Below are 21,735 nucleotides of genomic sequence, written 5' to 3'. Positions count from 1 at the left end.
TACAAATCATAAACTCGCAATTATGGGCTCTTTGTCATTCTTTTAATTCAGCATGTTAGCATGCTATAGCTATAGCATTAAAAACAAAGTACACTTTACAATAGTTTTGCAGGTATTTGGTCATAAACTAAAATACTGGGCGATCTAAAATTTTGACCAGATGATAAATGAAGAGTTATCATCAAAGTCAATGAAAGTCATCCTGACGGAAACATGAATGAGTGTATCAAATTTCATGTTATTCCATCCAGTTGTTTTTGAGACAATTCACTCAAAACCTAATGCCAACCTCATGGTGACACTAGAGGAAAAGTCAGGGGATCACCAAAGTCAGGAGGATTAATCTTCCGGTGGACTGACAGCTATCCGGTGATGGCACGGCTAAATGCATTTTACCTGAATATATTTTTCTCTCCATAGGGATTCTGCTGTGAAGTTAATCTCTTCATAATGAATTCTTGATCTCTTTGCCTTTCACCTCAGGCTCAGTGAGCCGTAACTGCACCAGTGGAGGTTGGTCCGGGGCCTTCCCACCGTACCACATTGCCTGCAGTGTGGATGATGACATTCCTGAGGTGAGATTTAGAGAGGTCACACTGGGGAATGAGTGACTCCAGACTGAGAGTTCAGAGGTCATGGTGAAAATTGGAAGCAGGAGGAGACGCAGCAGGAACAAGGAGACAAAAGAAAAAAGGGAAAACACTCTGTGTCAGTTTCAAAAACTGACACACCAAACAAGCTAAATTTGAAAAGAAAAAGGTACCATGTTTCAAGAGGTCTTTGTCAAATTTTTTTGGTTGCAATGAATTGAAAATGCTGCTCATTTGCTTCTCTCGGGGTAGTTGAGATCCAGATATATAGGTTTACTGGTCCACTGCTTCTTCAGAGGAGAAAATACAGTATATTCAAACATAAATATTCATCATGTGAAAATACTTTTGCAAGGCAGTAAGTGACTGAAATGTCACCCATCAGGGTGATGGCTGAAATTATTAGAATGGTGCTTAAGAGAAAACCACTTTTGGTGCTTTACAGAGGATCTTTCGTCTTGAGTTTAAATCTTCCACAAGCAAGAGTGGAAACTCATATATTACAAGTTTTGATGTTATTGTGATTAATTAGCTTTTTCATGTTTTTTCGAGTTGATTCCGTAGTCCAGTCTTACTGCCATTAGATCCAGCCTGAAAATATGGAAAAAGCTTTCTTGCAGTTATTCTGCAGTCATGTCTTCAGTACAGCTGAGTCTCAAGCTAGTCTGCAATTTTGTCTCATTTTGAGACATTATATTCATTTTGAAGCCTGACAGCATTTTGAAAAGCTTTGATATTTGAGTATAACGCCTTTTTATACAAAATGTTCTTTCTCATCTTGCTTTCAGACAGAAGAATCCTACTTTGCCACTGTGAAGCTGATATACACCATCGGCTACAGCATATCTCTAGTGGTGCTGGTTGTTGCTGTGTTGATCTTGTTGCTCTTCAGGTAGGAACAGTAGGAACAGATAGTTAAAATAAGTTCGGATAGAATTTGAGTGATTTTTTTCATCAGTAATTAGTGCATTTTGGTAAATTTCAGGTATGTTCATTCACCACGAAGAGCCAAACAATAGCAATATTGTTGCACTTTGAACAAAAAAGATGATACCAATGCACTCTTAGACCTGGGTATAACAAAAAGAGAGGTGATATCATTCACGTCCTACACATGGTATTTCTGCAGCTCTGCCACATTTAGTGACCCATCGAAAATGCTGTCCAGGTGTAATATTTAGTAAAACATTTTTTGGGAAATTATTCTTATTCACTTTCTTTTTGAGATTTAGATTGTAAGTTTAATAGCTACCAGTCCCTTGTCTGAACGCTAAATATGAAGCTACAGCTCCAGTTTTGGTCTGTCCTTTATATATCCTGCTGGCTCAGCTGGCCTGCTCACACGAGAGTGGTGTCAATCTTCTCAAGAAAGCTGATAATGCACATTCATTTCCCAAAGTGTCAAACTATACTTTAAGGAAGAAGTCTTATATTTTGTTTTATTTATTTATTCTATTTTAGAGCCATTGACTCATTGACACTCCAATATTGTCCGTCTTGGAGTTTGACCCTCGTTGACACGGAGTGGATGTAACAGGTCCTATAGTCCACTTAGCAAGTGACTGTCACAGTGTCAATGACCTCCTCACACCGACTCCTCACCCACCCAGCTCTTGGATTCACCGGGTCAATAGAACTGGGAATGTGTAGAAACAGAAAACCTCTTCATGAAAGTTTTCTTTTTCATCTGTCCAGGCAGTGTATGGTTCTATAAATCTAGTCTGTTTGCCATGAAATCTCTTTGAAATCATACCACAACACCATCACTTCCATGAACTATTGTTTTCAACAGGAAGCTACGGTGTGCCAGGAACTTCATTCACATCCAGCTGTTCATTACATTTATCCTCAAAGCTGTGGCGGTGTTCATTAAGGACGCTGCTCTGTTCTCAAGTGACGACACAAACCACTGCACCCTTTCCACGGTAAGATAATGACATTGAGGACAAGAGGCTCCTGGCTGTATTAAGAAAATTCTCTTGACAGATTTCTCTAATCTCATCACATATTGTTTGCATTTCTCCTTCTTCATACTAATTCCTCCTTCCAATCACTTCTCTGTCCTTTTCCTTCCTGTCTTTTTCTGTCCAGTTTGCCTGTAAGAGCTCTGTGGTCTTCTGTCACTACTGTGTAATGGCTAACTTTTTCTGGCTCCTGGTGGAGGCGCTCTACCTAAATTCCCTGCTGCTCTCCTCCTTCTATCACAGCCGTCGATGCCTGTGGGGCTTCAGCCTGCTGGGATGGGGTGAGAAACCTTGATATGCGGTTTCTCCAACATTTGTTATGCTGAGCTGCAGACTAAATTTGAAGTGTTTGGTTGCAGTGTGAGAGATCCCACATTGTAAATACAGGATCCCACATGAAAAAATATATATTAATAAATAAACTAAGGCCCATCTTAAACATTACGAGGTAATAGATGCAAAGATTACAAAATAAAGGATTTAAAAACTTTTTCTGACCATTTATGACATGCTAAAAATCAATGGATAGTGGAACATGACTCTTTATTTTGGAAACTAGCCGTACTTGCTATACCAGAGGTCATGACCTCAGTCTAGAAATAAGTGTACTGAATTAAATGATGATTTTTGTCAGGGTCACTCACTGAGGAATTAAAATTTTTGACCTTTAATTACTGCCAACTAACATGTACTTTTAAATTCCCACATGCCATTTCTACCACTCTCAGTGTCGTGCCAAGGGGCCTACGATCACAAATTGGGAGACATATAATCTAAATACTCTAAAATGATAATGTAAAGATCACATGTCAACTTTATATTATATAGTCCTTTTACAGACATATTGAGATAAACAGTTAAAATAGTTCCCTTCCGTTCGAGGCTCATTATAATTCTGTGTTTCAAAGAGCTTTCACAACAGTCTGTAGGGACAACGAGAAGCAGACAGACTGCCATCAGCCAACATCCGCAGCTTATTATTTTAATACAGCCAGAAACTCTCCTGGCTCAGTGGCATCAACTGTAATTACAAAACAAACTGAATTAAAGTTTACATCCCTGTGGGGGTCACTACCATTTGATTCGATTATGTTTGCGGGTTGAATGTTTATTCAAAAATGTTCATGTTGATTTCTTAAAAACTTAAATTAAATGAAAAGGGGTCAGTGCAACAGTCGCAGGCACTTACTTGGCACAACTTTAAATGCCAAGTATAATGAATGTACAGGAATTTGTTTCAGTGGTAGTGAGGCAAGAAACAGATGAGAATTTCCACATTCTACATGTATACTGTTATAGCCTCTTAATTATTGCATTTACTTTGAGTTTTTGCTGTACAGATCAATGCAGATATTAGAAAAGTTGACATAATGATGAGTCATCACAGTTATCATTTTTCTGCCACTCCACAGGTGTACCTGTGCTCTTCATCATCCTGTGGATTGGATCAAGGGTGTATTTTGAGGACACAGAGTTTGTATAATCTTCCACTATCATTTCCATCTTCACAAGTTCATTTATTTCTTGTATACATTTCCAGGACACTGCAACAGATGTTTCAGAAGAGAAATTGCACAGACCTGATTAAAGTGCACCTTTCAAAATGTCTGTCCACACAGATGTTGGGACATCAATGAGGACTCGCCCTACTGGTGGATCATCAAGGGACCAATTGTTGTGTCTATAGCGGTAAATGCCCCCATTGTGCTGAAATGAACAAATTGATGGACCCTTTATTATGCACCTAGCAGATTACAAATTGTTATGCAGATGGTTTGATTACTTTCTCTTCATAGAAGGTTTTTGAGAAAGAATTTGAATAAACTTATTTTGTGTATATTAGAGCAGCAAGCCAAAAAATGCCTTCACATCAGTCATGGCCAATTACACACTTGGCTGCTCGTATTGTTGCCATGACATTCAATAATCATGTTGTTGTAAACAGCATTTGCTATAAAACCTGTCAAGGTTTTAACCCATTCAAGCTGAACAATATTTTTTTTTTTAATTTTACTATCTTGCTTTTTATATCAACAGGTCAATTTTATGCTGTTCATGAACATCATCAGAATCCTCATACAGAAGCTCAATCCTCGGTTGATTCAGTTCAATAACTCCTCTCAGTACAGGTAATCCTTTAGCTGCAGACACAATATGAGCGAGCGAACTCTGGAGTGATACAGTATCTTCTACTTCAGTCAGTTGTGCATTTTGAATAAAGAAAGACCCGAAGGAGCAGTTCATTTGATCCAGAATTTACCAATTGAAGCATTCTTTATGTTTGCGTTGTTTCTCTTGAACTGTCAAGCTCTTTTAGCCTGATGGGCAGATTTTGAAATACTTTCTCCCTCTCCGCTCTGATAAGTAGACACTTTGATGTTGGAAAAGATAGGAGTTGTGTGAAAACTGTTGATACACCACAGTGGGCAATGTATAATCCATTCAGTCACCACTGAACCACAAACTAGTCAGTCTGGCCACGTCTACCTTTCCACTTCCCAAGCGGGTTATCAGAATTTCTAATTGAAAATGGCTCACTAATTGACTGAAAGTGTTCAGCCGCATCATGTATACCTGGATCTTATAAAAGACCACAGGTAAGTTAAGAGATGCTCGCAGCAGCTGGATTAACATGTTCCCCTGCCCATACAAAAAGACGTTACCTCTGCACTCACATTTTAATATGCTCACTTTGAATCATGCACCTGCCACTACCTTTCCACTCGCAAACAAAAGCGATGTTCAACCTGACGCACACACAAGTATCCCCGTGACTAACATCTGCTGATTAGCGTGACTGTATGCATGATGCTATCCAGAGCAGCTTTCAGATAAGATATGCAATAAATGGCTCCTGCAAGTAGCTTCACCTCCTCCATCCTGTTTTTTTTTTTTTTTTGCTTGTGTGCAACAGACGCCTGACTAAGTCCACCCTCCTCCTCATCCCTTTGTTTGGCACTCACTACATGTTCTTCAATTTTCTGCCCGACTACTTCAGCGTTAACCTGCGCCTCTGTGTCGAGCTCTGCATGGGATCCTTCCAGGTACGCACATGGACTGCATAGTATAAACACTCAGTATTCTGACAGCAAAACACACACACTCAGAGTGTAATCACTTTAGAGTACCCTCAGTGATTATCTGATCAGTGGCCATGGGAGTAAATCCAATCTATCAAAATAAGTGCATCTAATTTAGACAATATCCTGAATAAAGTCATTCTTCACAATTACGTGTCTAAATGTGAAAGTCAGTCAGGTTTGGATTTGCTTTGCTTTCTGCACTTTTATACATATTCTGTGCATTAATAAATGTTGCATTTACAAGTGTTCATTTATAGATGTGTAATTAAGCTAAGGTACTGATGTTTACTAGGTGTGATGTTTTCCATGTTCATTATCTTAGTTGGTAGCATGCTAGCAGTTGCTAATTACCAACAAATGCATAGTACAGCTGAAGCTAATAGGAATATCATTAGCTTTGGAGGTAGAGTTGCTAGGTTGCCTATTTAATAAAAGGATTGAAGCCCAACAGTATTTATGTTCTTGAAAAAAATTTAACAAATTATAATGAATGAGTTCCTTAGTGGAAAAAGGCTTAGCCATGCTGGAATGTGAGGGAAGCTTGGCACAGGGTGTTTGCATCTGCCAGAGACATGGAAAAGTCAAAAGGCTTCCTCAACTTTATGTCACATCTGGCACGAGCTGGTTTCCTAGCCAGCTCCCCAAATTGGATTTTGTTCGTCTACTCCGTCCTGTTAAGAATTCCGATTATTTTGGCACACAGGTGTGAAATAAGTCTGAGATCCTACAAACTTACATGAGTGCCCATTTAGCTGTAACAAAGGCACTGTTTGTAAAAGAGGTGAAACAGCTAAGAACAATTTTACTCTACATGTTTTGGTGTGATAAAAGGAAAGGCAGCAGAGTTTACGAAGATTATGCATGGTTTACAGCATTGTATTACAGAGATATAAATCCAGACCATTATTTATTCCACCTTTGTTGCCCTCTGTGTGAGCGAAACATAATCGATTTTCCTGACCTGTTTTTAATTCTCATTCTTCGACTTATCAGTTCTCATTTCTGTCTGACATTTAAGCTGTCCTCTCACAAGCGACATATCAATGATGCATGATGATGATTTAAACCATCTCTCTTACAGGGACTCCTTGTAGCAATTCTCTATTGCTTTCTCAATCAAGAGGTCAGTACAAGGCACACACATTGAACAAATCACACATAATTTACAGCTCTCTGTTGCATAATAAACCCCTCCCAGATCTTATGTCAGCAAGGGGGAATGGTTTAGAGTTGTCAGGGCTTAAAACACAAAATAAGCTGCCACTTCTCTTCTCCTCAACACGTAATGAAGGACCCCGAGCCCATATTATGTAACCACCAAGATTAATGTGAGGCCAACCCCAGTCAGTCTCAAGGCAACACAAGTCTTAGTGTTTTACATTCACCACAGAATAACTTAACACCCATGTTCATCTGTTTGGGGCTTTAGAGCCGCTCGGGTAATACTTGAAAGTGACTGAATTATCAAAAATAATGGATTAGTTCATTTGATTTAAATCTATGTTCTTAACAGCTGTGGATTATCAGTTATTATTGTTCTGATGCCAAGGGAAATGTGTGATTCCTAATACTATCAAGATTTCACTGATACACCGATAATAAACGGAGTGATACCTTACTACTTTACTACCAGATAAAATGACTTCATCTCTGCAAGAGGAACAAGTAATGGAATTTTATGTTTCAACACTGAACCTATGAGGATTGTTTGTAATGTTTTTCAAGTTTAAAGGAATTGTTGAACATGTTGGGAATTGAACTATTTGCTTTCTGGTCGAGAGTTAGATAAGAAGATTGTTACCACTCTCATATCTCTCTGTTAAATAAATAGACCTGCGGAAGCTTTCACTCCCGCAGCAAATAAAACAGTGTGTGTGTTTGACAGGTCCAGAAAGAGGTCCACATGCAGTGGCTGAGGTGGCAGGAGAGGAGCTATGGCGTGGTGCCGCCTGCTGCAAAGTGCAGCCAGATGGACACGCCATTCTAGAGAGTCCTGATATGCCTTCACCTTCTACCTGTCAGATCTCACTGTACTTTCACAGAGGATTGCTTCTGTGCTCGTTATCGTCTCTAATGGGCTGTACAGTACACACAAGAACAGCGGCTGTCGACCATATACCATCAACTCTTGAGAGTCTGTAAGTTTTCATTCCCAACTCTGTGACACAGTGTTTCACTGGCCGCACTCCTTCAGCCAGAACCAGAAAATTGAGGTGAACTTTCCAGTGGAGAATGATTGTGAAATCCCATGACATACACGCATCTCAAGACAGCTCCTGCAAATTTCATATGCATGTCCCCCAAAGGTCCCGGTGGCAACAAATGTAGAGGGAGCAGCTTTTAGATTGCAGCTTTCAAACTGAAGAATAAAAGATATTGGTTTTAACCAATATAGCTACGCATTACCTTCTGTCTTGAACATATCAATGCACACTATGTAGATGCTTTAATAAGATGCAGCACAGTATGTTTTATTACATTCATCAGATTCTTTAGGCTGTTTGAACAAGTGATATTGGAGATGGACTTTATCTTATGAAGCTGTAGCCTGCTGCTAAGTGATTCATCATTCAGCTGACTCACAGGACAATTAAAATACACTACTGTGAATGATCTTTATACTATTCATTATAACATTATGTTACATAATTCATATTACGTTATTCCTATTATCTCAAGACTGTGGGAAGCACTAACCGATAGTTATGACTTGTTCAGCACACAGGGAGATGTACCGTAAGTTTGTTTATGCTTTCTTGTGAACTTTGTACTTTGTTGTATAATATTTATTCGTGAAGTAATTCATAGTGAGGATCAGGGTAAAAATGAAATACTAATATTGGTAGTGGTGTTGTGCAGTAGAGTTTAATCCGTTTATATCATTGTGTGTAAACCTGCACTGTGTTGAGCTTTGATGGCACAATCTTGAAAGCCACTTCATTGTATATTTCAAAAGTTAAAGCCGATGCAGCGCGTTGTGTTCTGTTATGTCATGTGGTCAACTTCACTTATCCCGCCCAGATAAAGCCCATCAAGAACAAAAGCTAGACTATGGTAATAATTTTAAATGATTTAATACCAGTATTTACTTTCTAGCATATCGTACAGTGCTGTGAACTGTATGGTGATATAAAACTGGAAACATAATTGCCAAATTTGTGTTAGATCTCTTTATGTGAGATAATGAGATCAGCTTTTTTATTTTGCTTTTGTAATATTTATGTGTTACAGTTATATCCTCAAGATCGAAATACAAAATATTGAATTACTGCCCAGTTCTGTACCATCCGCAATCATCTTCTCACACTGACGTTTCTTTCTTGTAAATGAAACATTTGCTTTCAACTGAATGGATAAACTAATGGCCCTCACTTTTCTCTTTTGTAACATTAGCGTGTTGCTGCTTTTCTTGTGCCTCTTTCTGTGAAGTTTCAATGCCTTGTAAAATAACAGGTTTCACTCAGCTTCATTATGTCTCTGTGCATCTGCCTTCTCCGTGGAGGATAACATCAGCTGGCAGCTACAACATGTTTAATTAGTGATAAAAGCTAAAGTCATGAAAGTCTTGGTGGCTATATGTGCTACAGATACAGTCTTGGTACAATATGAGCCGACACTGGAATTCTGTTTATTCATAAAATATTTTAGAGAAAAACAATGTTCATAACTTGAGTCTTGAAGAAGCTCTGTATTTAATAAAAACAGTAAGCCAACATCTTGTGTGATTCATTTAAACACACATTCTGGACAAACGATTACTATTACTATTCAAAGGCATAGACTATGTGAAACAATTTCTATTTTCAGTTTTATCGTGACGCTTATCTTCTGCAGCTACATGATAAACTGAGCAGGAGTGTATGCATGGCTCACATCCAGGTGGAGATGAGAAACATTAGAAGCCATTAAAAGATTCCAGTGTTTTCCAATGGGAAGTACAATTAAAACCACCATTACCCATTAGATACTTCACATTATGAACAGTATTGACATGATAGTTTCAATTATTTCCATTAGTCCACTGCATACAAAGGACTACAGACATTTAAAAAAAAAAAAACTGAAAAAAGTCACAGCCACAGTTACTACTCTTGTAGGATATTGTGAACACATTATTCTTTACTCTTGGGTTTGATTTGCTGTAACTTTAGTGACCTATAATGAAGCATCCACTGCTGTTTAGTGCCCGTCTCTCTGGATATGCATCCTGCAAATGCCAAAAATGTAATCCCTGGTTGACACAGTTTTGGCAAACCTTTATACATGATGGGTGCTACTGTATTTTAGAAATTTGGCACCATCTGGACAGGACAAGTCAGCAACGTCTGTTGAGGCATCCTTGTTTTGCCTGTTTTTTGTATGTCCAGTATATGTCCGGTATGTCTCGTAATTTGCTTTAATGATTGCAAGATGAACTCTGATGAAAGCTTAACAAAGACAATGTATGGACCAAAGATGGCCAGCCAGCTCTGAAATACAAAGCACTATGATACATGAATGGGTTTAAAAGAAATGTGGAATATTCAGGAAGCTCAATTTGGAAAAAAAAAACTTCTAAATTAAACCTCCTAAGGAAAGGTTATATATAGCCAAAAAAGAATATTTTGTCATTTGGTTGACCAACTCTGCTGCCACTGACAACGCTGTCACTCAGGTTTTTCCCATCAGGCAGGATGTAATAGGCTGGGCTTCCTCCGCTGTCTCCAACAAAAATGGAATGGCCTTGAAGGTATTCATTAGAGTCCACCAAAGTACATAAAATGACTATAAAATGCGCCACTTGGTTCATACAGCTTGATTGCTCCAAAGTCAAACGACTGGGCTCTGGGTCCAGAACACATTACCTTATATATATATATATATATATATATATAAGGTAATGTGTATATATATCCCACTTTCTCTCCAATCACAAAGTGGTAGAAATGATTAACCAGCAGACCACAGAACCAAACTTCAAGGAGTTCTCGCCATGTGCTCTTTGGAGCTAAGTTAACTTTAATAACACTTTTGTGATCAGTTTTGCCTTTCCTCTTATGAAGTTCTCTTGTGAAGCTTGCTGACTGGTTTTTCACCTGCCTGTCAGGGTTCGGAGCAGGGGCATCTCCCAGCAGCCTGCAGGCCTGTCTGCGGCAGCTCCTCTGCGGTGGTCTGGGATTTGTGGAATGGGAAGTTCAGAGTTCCTGAACAGGATGTGGAATCACCGCTGCAGCGTACAGCCCCCACCACCACCACCACACTACAGAGCTGGTTTGCGGCTGGGTGAATCCACATCTGGAGAAGATAGGAAGCGCTTTTTTTTTTGTTGTTGTTGTGACATCTGGAAATCTATTTGTCTCTGCCTATCTTCTGGTGACCCGTGCGAGCATATCTATCCCGGGTAAGTCGGCTAAAACGAGTGTGTTAACTTTTACTCTGCCTGTGTGTCACATCATTGCTCTCCATATCAGTTCCACTGCAGACTTTTTAGAGACGCTTTTTGAGAGTTTCTTGTCGCAAACGTTTTCCATTAACATCGCTACTGAGTCTTAACTTTTCATGAATTACAATAACTTGACATCAGACTCAAAATTCAGCTCACTTTACTTAAAACATGAATACAGCTGCTCCAGCTGCTAAAGTCTCTTTTGTTCTGTGCACATCGCCCAGGGGGTTGATGTTAACTTAATAACAGGGTGCCCTTACCCCTCTGTTGTTTTGCCTGCCTAGACACGCACTGTATGGCTTGTGTTACTGCTGCACACAAATCATATGAGTATAATGCTACTATAAACTAGTACTTGTCCCATTCTGTCAGTTCTCTCTTCATTTAAACATTATTGAATCATTGATCTGATTCTGTCTTGATGACAGCTCGGTAAACACACCTCCTCCTCTTCCTGTCTCCACAGATTCAGGTGATGACTCACCTCTGGACTCTCCTGTCAGCCCTGCTGCTGGTTTTTTCAGTGGCTGAACCTCTGAGCAGCCCTGAGGAAAATGAAGTCATGAAACACACAGAGGCCGAGTTCACCAAGAGACAGGTCAGTGGAAAGCCTCCGTGCTACTACAGAGATTCTGGTGTTCAGCTTGAGACATTACAAATGTCCTTACTGGGTGTGATTGCGTAACTTAAACTCAATTTGTTGCTCTCTCTGGTTCACAATCAGGTGATTGAGAATGCAATCAGAAATCTCAGTGAACCTACTCCAACCCACACGCCCACCACATGTGAGGTTTTTTTTTTGGGGGGCTTTTCGTGCAATTTCTTTTGATTTGCCCTTCAGTTTCCCCAATAATAACCCCTTTCTTTCCCTCTGCATTAGCGGATCCCTTGACTACCACTGTGTCTCCGAGCTCCAGTCTTGTTCCTCAGTGTCCAGCAAACCAGGTGATGTTGGAGAGCAGCAATGGCTGTGGCTGTCCATCTGGCACGGTGAAGGTCGGTGACAACTGTACCTGCCCTGCAGGCTTCACTCTGGAGGGGGCCTCAGAGTGTAAAGGTGAGAGAGGACAGAAGCAGCAGCAGAAACCAGTGTTTAAAGGTGCCGTGTGTGTGTCTCACAGGAACATTAATAAAATCATTTCTGCATTCAATTTTAGAAATGAGTGTAATTACTTCATACAAATGAGGTGATTGAAGAATGGTGGGCAGCCTCTACTCCGCATTTTAAGCAATTTACAACATTTTTTTTTACAGGAAGTCAGCAATGAGATATGCTGCAATTAGGGAAAGGGCAAATGAGAAATGACTTCCAATATGTTTATCATCGACAGGAAAGGAAAATATCTACTTAATGTCAGGGTGTTTTGGGAAATGTGATTTCAATATACAGAAAGCAATGCACTAGCAATGAGAGCATTTCATATTATGATGCTATGCTAAATTTTATCCATCAGTATACCTACCACATGTAGCAACATGTTTCCTATGCTTATGTGCATACAGTGATCTCAGTTTGATGCAGTATATCATTTTCTCTATGTTCGACAGATGTTGATGAGTGTGAAGGAGGGGGGCCAGGACCATGTGGTCTCCATGCCAGCTGTACTAATACCCTCGGCTCTTACTCATGTAGCTGTCTCCGTGGTTACCTGATGGGTGCTGGAGGGTGCCAGGGTTCGTCAGCATCTGTGTGTGTGTGTGTGTGTGTGTGTGTGTGAGGCAGAGAGGATGTACTGCATTTGTGTGAGAGCATGTTGGAAGGAGAGTTTCAGAAATGATTATCTGTACCTTTCAGCCTATGTATCATGGTAGTAATTCATGTGTGCTTTGTGGGTTTTTCCAGATATAGACGAGTGCGCTCTGGCTGCAGTGACGGGCCTGCAGGCCTGTCAGGGGGATGCTGAATGCAAGAACACCCCTGGTTCCTTCACATGCTCGTGCCCTGCGGGATATGTAATGGCCCTAAATGGACAAAGCTGTGTTGGTGAGGCTGATGTTGACATATGTTGTGTATGACTATAGCATGTGGATGTGCAATGTGCTGTACATTCAGAAGACCTAGATTGAGGTAGCAGTGAGGTGTGTAGGGGGGTTGTTTTTTCTCTCAAACAACATAACAAGAATTGGAAAACACATTTAAAGCAGGGGTCTCCAACCTTTTTTTACTCTGAGAGCTACTTTGACAAAATAAAAGCGGGTGAGGGCTACTCGTGTTTTATATTACTGGTTACATTTATTCATATGTTGTATCAAAACTCTCAAACTAATCTCCAAAACAAATCCGATGAATAAGATAATTTTACAAGTCATCAAATATCAATATCCAAAACTCACATTTGGTTTGGAAAATCACGTCATGGTTCAGTCAAACCTGAACACACAGACACGACGACACCGTTGCAAATAAACCTCCATAAATCTGCTTAGACATCAGAGAAAAAAGAAGCTCCAAAGTAATCCACTGACAGTTGTCAATACAGCCAATGATGACATGACAAACAGGAACTTGAAATAGTTAATTCGGTACACTTCATTTTCTAAATGAAGTATGTATGGTAGGTCTGTGTATTTGATTTAATTGCATTTGGAGTAGATTTACTGTGCGAGGTTGTGTTGTGTGAGCCACCTGTACGCATACCAAAACTCTTCCCTACCTCAGCACACATTCAAACCAAATAATTAAGATAACAAAATATAAAACAGCAATGTACAAAAACATGTTTAACAAAGGTTGGGACGCAAAATAACTTTGAATTACTTGGAGAGGTTTAAAGGGTAATTATAGTAAGTGTGCCTCTGTGTCTTTGCCATAGTGAAGATTCCATATAAGACTGTCAAATGAAAACTTCCTATTTGTCGGTTTCTTTCCACTGCAGATGTGGATGAATGCAGCTTTGAGGAACTGTGTCGCCGTGAGCTGGGAAATGTGTGTGTGAACACCCCTGGCAGCTTTATGTGCCAGTGCCAGCCGGGCTTCAGAGCCGAGGCCCTCGCCTGTGTTGGTGAGTCTGTCGTTGAGCCTGATCACAGCTGACCATAAGACAGATGTCCAGACAGATGTCCAGATTTAATCTGGTGTTATCTTCATTTTTCACTCAAGATTAATAACTTGTGCTGACAGGAAGGAAGTCTTTGCAGGAATAGTGAGCTTCAATCTGCTGCTTTGCTGCTTGCCTGCTTTGTTCCTCTTTGTTTTTGTTTCCCAACCCCCCTTTCACCTCTAAAACTTTATCCTCTAAAATCTTTTCTTTTTTCTACACGTCTCTTCTGTCTTCTTTGTGACTCCTCTGCACCTCTGGTCTCTGGCCCTCTATAGGTCCTGTGTGTCCAGACTACACCGTGTGTCAAGGTATGGTGTGCTTTCCATGCTTAACTCATGCTGCTTGCCTAATCATCAGCAAAGTCTTTGGAAAAGGTCATTGTCATAGGAGTTTCATTTTATAATGTTTTTTATCCATATTTTATTACTATTTCCACAATTACCATTTCCTCACAAAATTGCTGTCAGAAAGTAATGGAAGTGTCAAGTTGGACAAAGAGGAATAAAAGAAATGGGGAAAAGGAAATATTGTCTCATAATTAATTCAGCATCTTCTCATAGTGTTGTAGGGACACAATTTTACACCACTTATGTCTAATAAGGACTTGATTGAGGTTTGGTGATATGAGAATTCTTTGGTAACTCTATTACTTGCAGTCAAATTAGGAGGCTTCATTACACAGATGACAGTTTTAAACAACAACAAAATGTTTCATTGCAAATGATCACAGAGTAATAGGTCAATAAAACAGTCCTATACTGTGTGTACCACTCTCTTTCTCTGTCCCAGATGTGGATGAATGTACGGAGAGTCCTGCGGTGTGTGATGGTCAGGGTGTGTGTGAGAACACACTAGGGAGCTATAAGTGTGTTTGCCGACCGGGTTACCGGGGAAACGGCACACACTGCGAAGGTAAGCAATTAGCGCTGACGTCGCTCCATGGGAAAACTCTGTTTCCTGTAGACGCTTCCGTGTGTGCGTGTGTTTTAATGCTTGCTGTTATGCCTTCCATTCAATTTATGCCGAGTGGCAGAACAATGTTTATTGAATAGAAATGAGCTGAGTTTTGGATTTGGATTTAAAAAAAGAAAAAGAAAATATATAGGGTGTGTCGTCTCCTTCCAGATGAGAATGAGTGTGCGTCGGGTGGTCACGGGTGTGATACCAACGCTCGGTGTGGCAACATCATTGGCTCGTATTTCTGCCAGTGCTACCAGGGCTTCAATGGAGATGGACACTCTTGTTTTGGTGGGTAAGCAGTGTCTGTGTCTGTGTGTGTGTGTGTTTTCCATAGTGCTTAGTAGCATTAAGTGTCCGCCAGTGATACTTGTGTCATAGAAAAACAATACTCGGCGTGTGCCAGCAGCACTTGGGCACACAGCACTCACCAGACACCAGTCCTTTAGGATTGTCCTTGTTTACAGACGTTGATGAGTGCGCTGTGAACAACGGCCACTGTGAACACAACTGCACCAACGAGCCAGGAGGGTACAGCTGCCAGTGTGCCCCCGGATACCAGCTGGACCAGGGTGGACGCAACTGCACAGGTAAAACGCAGGTCAGGAGCAGCGTGTTGTTGCCACATCAAGCGGTGGCAGATGAAATAAGTGAACACAATGTTGACAATATCATCACCTATTTGAATTGATATAGCGAATTTCAAACAAACAGTGGCTTATTTACACAACTAGCAGATACACAGCAACATCATCATTCGCTTGGAGTCGTCTCTCTGGACACTGCTCTGTTTTTGGTCTCTACCAGTTCCTGAGGGAAATATCTGGCTCCTTAGTTGCTAAATGCCTTAGCCGTACCCATCTGCTGTTTAGTGCCAGGCAGGTAGAGTACAGTGGCTTTTCAAAGCTTTTTCTCTGAAAACAGCTGCTGGCTGCAGCCGAAAACAACGCTTTGAGAATGATGAGAGTGAAGTTAAGTTGCAGACCAGATAGTTAAACAATGAGCTGCAGATACAGCTGATAATTCTCTGTCACCACAAGCCACCCCTTTCACATTGTCACTCTACTTTGTGTATCTGATAGGTGAGGTATAACAAATGAGTGTTGTAACTTGCCAGCGCAGTCCAGAACATTGTAAAAGTGGTAAATGGACTGCACTTACATTGTAGTTTTCTAACTTAACAGACAAAACACCAGTGGTGGCACATCTGCCATTCAAGACGCCGGCCTGCCCATGGGGATCAGCTTTGGTTTAGTGTCTTGCCCAGTGGCACATCGACATGTGGACAGCAGAGACATCATTGAATTACTTTTTCTGTGAAAGGTTTCATAGACTGGCCTCCTTCTTACAAAGATGAGCCCCACTACCCAATTTACACTCAGGTAAAGGGGAGCTCAAGATCAGCCAGCAGCTGGTAAATAAGTGTCAGCAAGGGGATTGCCTCTCCGGGGAGCAGTGCATCATCCTCAAAGACCAGTCCTTGATCCAAACAACTCACCTCTTTTTAACCTGTCCTCTATTGCAAACCCCACTCACCTGGTCCTCCAGGCTTGTTGAAACAAGTGCTGAAATGAATTGCAGATATTGTTTGGCTAACGTCTGAATGAGCCCTTATACTGGGGCTGTGTTCGGTCACGACAAAAGACTTATATAAATGTCTCTGATCCCACAGACGTGGACGAGTGCTTAACGCTGAATGGGACCTGTGAGCACGTTTGCATCAACACTCTCGGATCTTTCCAGTGCTCCTGCCGGCCCGGCTACCAGCTGCACATCGATGGCCACACCTGTGTGGGTCAGTCACTCGCCGACACTCATTCACTTCTCACTGCTGTTTAGCCACTGGCTTTCAGTCATTTAAACAGGATGAACATCAGTGATTTACCAGCATGTAGAAGAGGATAAGGCTGCCATGAATATGCTATCTCACTGTCTCTTTTTGTGTGTGTGTGTGTGTGTGTGTGTGTGTGTGTGTGTGTGTGTGTGTTTGTGTGTGTGTGTGTGTGCGTGCATGCGCACACTCAGACATTGATGAATGTAAGCTCCAGAATGGTGGCTGCTCCCACACCTGCACCAACTCTCCAGGAGGACACACTTGCCACTGCCCTCCTCCTCTGCTGTTGGACACGGACAACCTCACCTGCAGCAGTAGGTTCCTCATTACAGAGTTGACATTACATTATTTATTACACATTATTATTATTATTATTATTATTAAATGTATATTTCTGTCAGATTTTTACTGATAATGATGTTAGAGTTGCAGCTTTTTAAAATGTAAAAACTTCACATGTAAAAGGCCAAACCGGTTTTCCATGGTTTTATTAATGTTTGTTTTCCAAATGTTACATTTCACCGTAGATATCACAGTTATGCTCTAGTAATATTTTTGCTTTAGGACTATTAAAGTCTGGGCATACCTTCTATATTACTGTACCTTTCTGTCTGATTATCAGATAACATTAAATAAGAAATGTCTCTTTGAAAAAAAAGTCACAATTTATAAGCTGGAGTTCTGGGAATTTTTGGCATTTTTGCTTGATGAATGATAATTTGCCTCAAACATTGTTACGATCTGTAAATATTCAATGTTAAAATAATTTCCTTTCACCTGAAAAGATGTTACATCTTGTAAGCTGAGAAATGGCGGCTGCGACCACGTATGCACTGTGGGGGCTGAGGGCCACGTCCAGTGCAGCTGCCAAACAGGCTGGAAGCTGGGCGAGGACCTGAGGACCTGCGTGGGTGAGACTTCATTTTCACTCCTCACACTGCCACCACCTTTGTTGCTTTGATGCTCTGTTCTGGTGACGCTGTGGACTCTGATTGGACATTCAAATGTTTATCCAAGAAATGAAGCTGTTTATTTCTGCATATCAGTATATTTTTACAGGGATTTTGGGAGCAACTTATGTTGTGCAAAGTTTGATTGACTTTTTTAATTTTAAGTACAAAATTACTGAATTAAATTCTTTTAGACTTCACCATCTGTTTAAACAGCCATACAAAGCTTCTCCAAGTGTAATTTCACACACATTTATTATTTCAGTCTCAGTAAAGAGCTGGAAAGATTTGCCCAGATCTAATCAACTCCTCATCCATTCTGCCCTCGCCAGGCTGAAGGTGTTCGTAAACAGAAATCACATCAGTTGGGAAAAAAGGAAGTGCGGAAATTTGATTTGCTGCTAACGACTGATGAGTCTAAACAGTTCAGCTGTGGCCAAGTTTTCTTGGACGATAACCTTGTCGCAAACAGCCAAGTTTCTCTGGTCACTCAGCCCAGAAAGGAAATGAACAGACTGTCTCATAGATTGTTCCTGCTGTGTTTAAAATGTCGGCCTGTTTAACTGTCTCTCTCTCTCTCTCTCTTTGTTATCGTGAGATGTGAACGAGTGCGGCGACTTCACAAACGGGGGCTGTGAGCAGCTCTGTGTGAACCGTCCTGGTGGGTTTAACTGCACCTGCAGGGGAGGGTATGAAGTTCGAACTGATGACCTCACCAAGTGCCAGCGTGAGTCAAACAACATACATCTCGTGCAGTGATCATGATGCAGACAACAGTATTGGTAAAAGGGACTTGGTTAAAAACATGAAATTATGCTGAAAAACTTCTCTGCTTTTCCAGCTGTGTGTGACCCTCCCTGTCAGAACTATGGAGTGTGTGTGGCCCCAAACAGCTGTGACTGTCCTCCAGGCTACCCTGGTGTGGGCTGCTCAGGTACGAACCTGCGCTGTTGCACATGGATAGCATTTACATTCTGGTAGGATTAGTGGTCTGCGGTGCACAGTGACTGTTGACAGCTTTGTTTTTAAAAAGTCTGTTCACAGTTAGTGAGAGAAACATCGCTGCTTTAAGTATTATCTGATATTAAAACCATCATTATGATGTACCATCATCACAACATGAAATATAACCCTTACCCACGGATACGAATGGAGACAAAACATGGTATTAGTAACAGGTTTGAGATGATGTACAGGGAGATGTTACTGGAGATGTAAAATTACTGCAGTGACCAAAAAAGGACGAGACTCTTATCTATGGATACATACCATATGTTTCATGTGATATTCAGAGAGAAGATTAAGCCTTGAAAGCCTTGAACAAGTAATCTGGAAGGTCTCACTGGAATATAATTTCATTTGTGTCTATGTCATATTGAGACTGAAACGCTGATTATAAGATCAGTATGGTGCAAATGCAAAACCTTACGTTGCTATGGGAAAATTGCTGAATGAAATCCATGTGGGTTTGTGTGTCTCAGCTATGTGCTCCCCGCCCTGTGCCCATGGAGGTAGATGTATGCGCTGGAATATGTGTCTGTGTCCTCCTGGCTGGACCGGAGACGGCTGCCACACAGGTACATTTTCTTCACTCTACTAATCTTATGAGTCTTGTTTTGTGCTCACCAACTCATACCTTTACATGACCATGTGCTGAGGAAGCTTTATACAATGCTTTTCCTTTTTGTCAGCGGTGTGTGAGTTGCCCTGTGCTAATGGCGGTCGCTGTGTGGGGCCTGATAACTGCCAGTGTCCCTCCGATTACACCGGCCCCCAGTGCCTTTTGCGTGAGTAACAAAACTACCAGCACATCTGGCATCAGTTTCACCAGGCAAGCAGGTACTTCTCGAGGGAAGCTAGAGGTCTGTTATTTCTACCTCCTGCACGGTAGTAGCGCTGGCTGGTAAAGTATAGGTTATACCATGATGGAAAAACAAAAATGCAACGAGGAAATCTGAAACCTGTGGACTGGACAACTACAGTATGTTACCCCAAGTGTAGTTTTCCTACATAGACCCACCTCTATCTCTGTATGTGTGTGTTTTGTAGCCCTGTGCACTCCTGCCTGTCAAAACGGGGGAAGATGCGTGGATGTCAACAAATGCACATGTGTTGATGGATGGCAAGGAGCTCGTTGCCAGATAGGTGAGATTGCACGTACTTCAGTGTCAGTACATCTCTCCATTGTTACATACAAACATTTCAATAAGCAAGCATTTTTATGCACATCACTGATAAATCAATTAATTGACGCACAAGTCACAAGTAGACATAGCCTTATTTTAACAAGTCACAGGCCAGAAAGACTGGGAACTGCTGCCTTATGATATGCGGTTCAAAAGTCAGCCAGTCAGTGGTGCTGTGTACAACTGTTAGTGCAGCACCATACATGCGGGTTACAAGTTCTTGCCTGTAAAAAAAATAAATAAAAATCTAGGCTGTAACTCTGAGGTTGAATGTTCCCCACTAAAATACCTGCAATAAATGCTCTGTGAATTTCAACCCTAAACTTTACTGTGTGTTTGCTTTCTAACGTGTTGTGCTGTAGAGATGAGCTGTGTTGAGCTGGATTACTGTTGACTACATCCCTGTTCTCTGTCTCCCTCAGAGCCCGTTCAGTGTCAGAAACCTTGTAAAAACGGTGGAGTGTGTGTGGGCCTCAACAGGTGCCGCTGTGCCAAAGGATTTACCGGAAGCCTCTGTGAAACAGGTTAGTCCGTGTGTGTGTGTGTGTGTGTGTGTGTGCAAGAGACCTTTGCCTTCACTTTGCATTAAGACTCTTGCTGTGTGCTGTGTCCGTAGCGGTGACCACCCCCTGCGTGCCGCCATGCAAACACGGCGCCACCTGCAGTCCTCACAACACCTGCACCTGTCCAGAGGGCACAGCAGGCCTACGCTGTGAGAGACTGTAAGTATGAAAAACAACAGAAGCAAAAACAGAGTCACAAATAACACCCATGAGAACTTCAGTAATGGTTAACTGGGCTACCCATCATGCATTTGTCTGAGAACACATGAAGCTTGCTACAATGCATTGGACCACATCTGTTGTTTCCCTTAATGAGACGCATAGTTACAGTTACTAGCAACATGCAGTTAGTTGTGTGATGTTCTTTTACGGTTCTGTTATAAATGGCAAAGCCAAGTTTTCATAATTGTGCCAAATAAGTTGCTAAAAATGCCAAACGCCACACATAAATAGTGCCGAGATAATTATCATGTGAAACATCAGGGATTCTGCTTCGTCATTTCTGTTTTTGTCTTGAGAGTGAAATGTCTTTCAAAACATCACTGCTGAACAGCTTCAGCTCTAACAAAAGAGACTCTTGTAAGGCGTAATCATTGCAATGCTTTGATAACGTTTTCAACCTGCAGATACGATACAGAGTTGTCATGTAATTACAATACTGCTCCTTATTCTCATGGATGTGTGTTTGTGTCCTAGCACGTGCCCTGTGGTCACCACGGTGGTCAGTATGGCACGAGCAGTGAGAAAGGCATTCAGGGAGAGTTATGTTGACCGCTGTGGACCCCTGGGAGTTCAGCTTTGCACTAAATACAGGTAAACTGTATATGCTCTGCTTAATTAAATAGATTAAACATGTCATAAAAGTATAGATAAATAGTTTTTCAAGGTCTTGGAAAACTGTGACATAAGCAAATGTAACTCGTGTGTTCCTTTGTGGACCAAAATTTAAACATATGTGAAAACAATGTGACAAAGTTGTGTCTGCTGGATGGTTGTGTTTCCAGGATAAACCAGGCTCGTGTGTACCTGCAGGCCTACAGGGTGGGCTACAAAATCCAGTGTCCAGAGAGGAAGGGCAGATGAAGGCCTTGTCACAAGGAACGTTCAGCCACTAGACAACATTTTGCTCAAAAGACAACAAG

The 21,735-nt window shown here is 41.2% G+C and overlaps 2 protein-coding genes across 3 annotated transcripts in view; both read left to right on the top strand.

Annotated features, from left to right (window-relative positions):
- Positions 1-9,350, top strand: part of ghrhrl (growth hormone releasing hormone receptor, like) — a 19,161-nt gene extending 9,811 nt beyond the window's left edge. The window contains exons 4-13 of the mRNA XM_056379536.1: positions 484-575; positions 1,379-1,482; positions 2,383-2,515; positions 2,682-2,835; positions 3,967-4,027; positions 4,174-4,243; positions 4,592-4,683; positions 5,469-5,598; positions 6,719-6,760; positions 7,523-9,350. Coding sequence (XP_056235511.1) covers positions 484-575; positions 1,379-1,482; positions 2,383-2,515; positions 2,682-2,835; positions 3,967-4,027; positions 4,174-4,243; positions 4,592-4,683; positions 5,469-5,598; positions 6,719-6,760; positions 7,523-7,624 — 980 coding nt within the window. The 3' untranslated portion in view covers positions 7,625-9,350. The remainder of the gene's footprint in view (positions 1-483; positions 576-1,378; positions 1,483-2,382; positions 2,516-2,681; positions 2,836-3,966; positions 4,028-4,173; positions 4,244-4,591; positions 4,684-5,468; positions 5,599-6,718; positions 6,761-7,522) is intronic.
- si:ch211-221n20.8 (fibropellin-1) lies at positions 7,651-21,735 on the top strand. Of its 2 annotated transcripts, XM_056379527.1 has the most exons (24): positions 7,651-7,775; positions 10,724-11,017; positions 11,529-11,660; positions 11,787-11,847; positions 11,943-12,119; positions 12,611-12,736; positions 12,906-13,046; positions 13,939-14,064; positions 14,379-14,411; positions 14,893-15,015; positions 15,229-15,351; positions 15,528-15,650; positions 16,733-16,855; positions 17,086-17,208; positions 17,680-17,805; positions 18,443-18,571; positions 18,686-18,778; positions 19,326-19,421; positions 19,536-19,631; positions 19,894-19,989; positions 20,453-20,554; positions 20,647-20,752; positions 21,290-21,406; positions 21,598-21,735. In XM_056379527.1, the coding sequence occupies exons 3-24, from the start codon at positions 11,538-11,540 to the stop codon at positions 21,674-21,676; spliced, it is 2,442 nt and encodes an 813-aa protein (XP_056235502.1). In that variant the 5' UTR covers positions 7,651-7,775; positions 10,724-11,017; positions 11,529-11,537; the 3' UTR covers positions 21,677-21,735. The 2 variants fall into 2 exon arrangements, with proteins under 2 accessions (XP_056235502.1, XP_056235503.1); XM_056379528.1 differs by lacking the exon at positions 14,379-14,411.

The sequence above is a fragment of the Seriola aureovittata genome, chromosome 6, assembly GCF_021018895.1.
Source record: "Seriola aureovittata isolate HTS-2021-v1 ecotype China chromosome 6, ASM2101889v1, whole genome shotgun sequence".
Taxonomy (NCBI): Eukaryota; Metazoa; Chordata; class Actinopteri; order Carangiformes; family Carangidae; genus Seriola; species Seriola aureovittata.
This window is presented reverse-complemented; position numbering and strand designations above follow the sequence as displayed.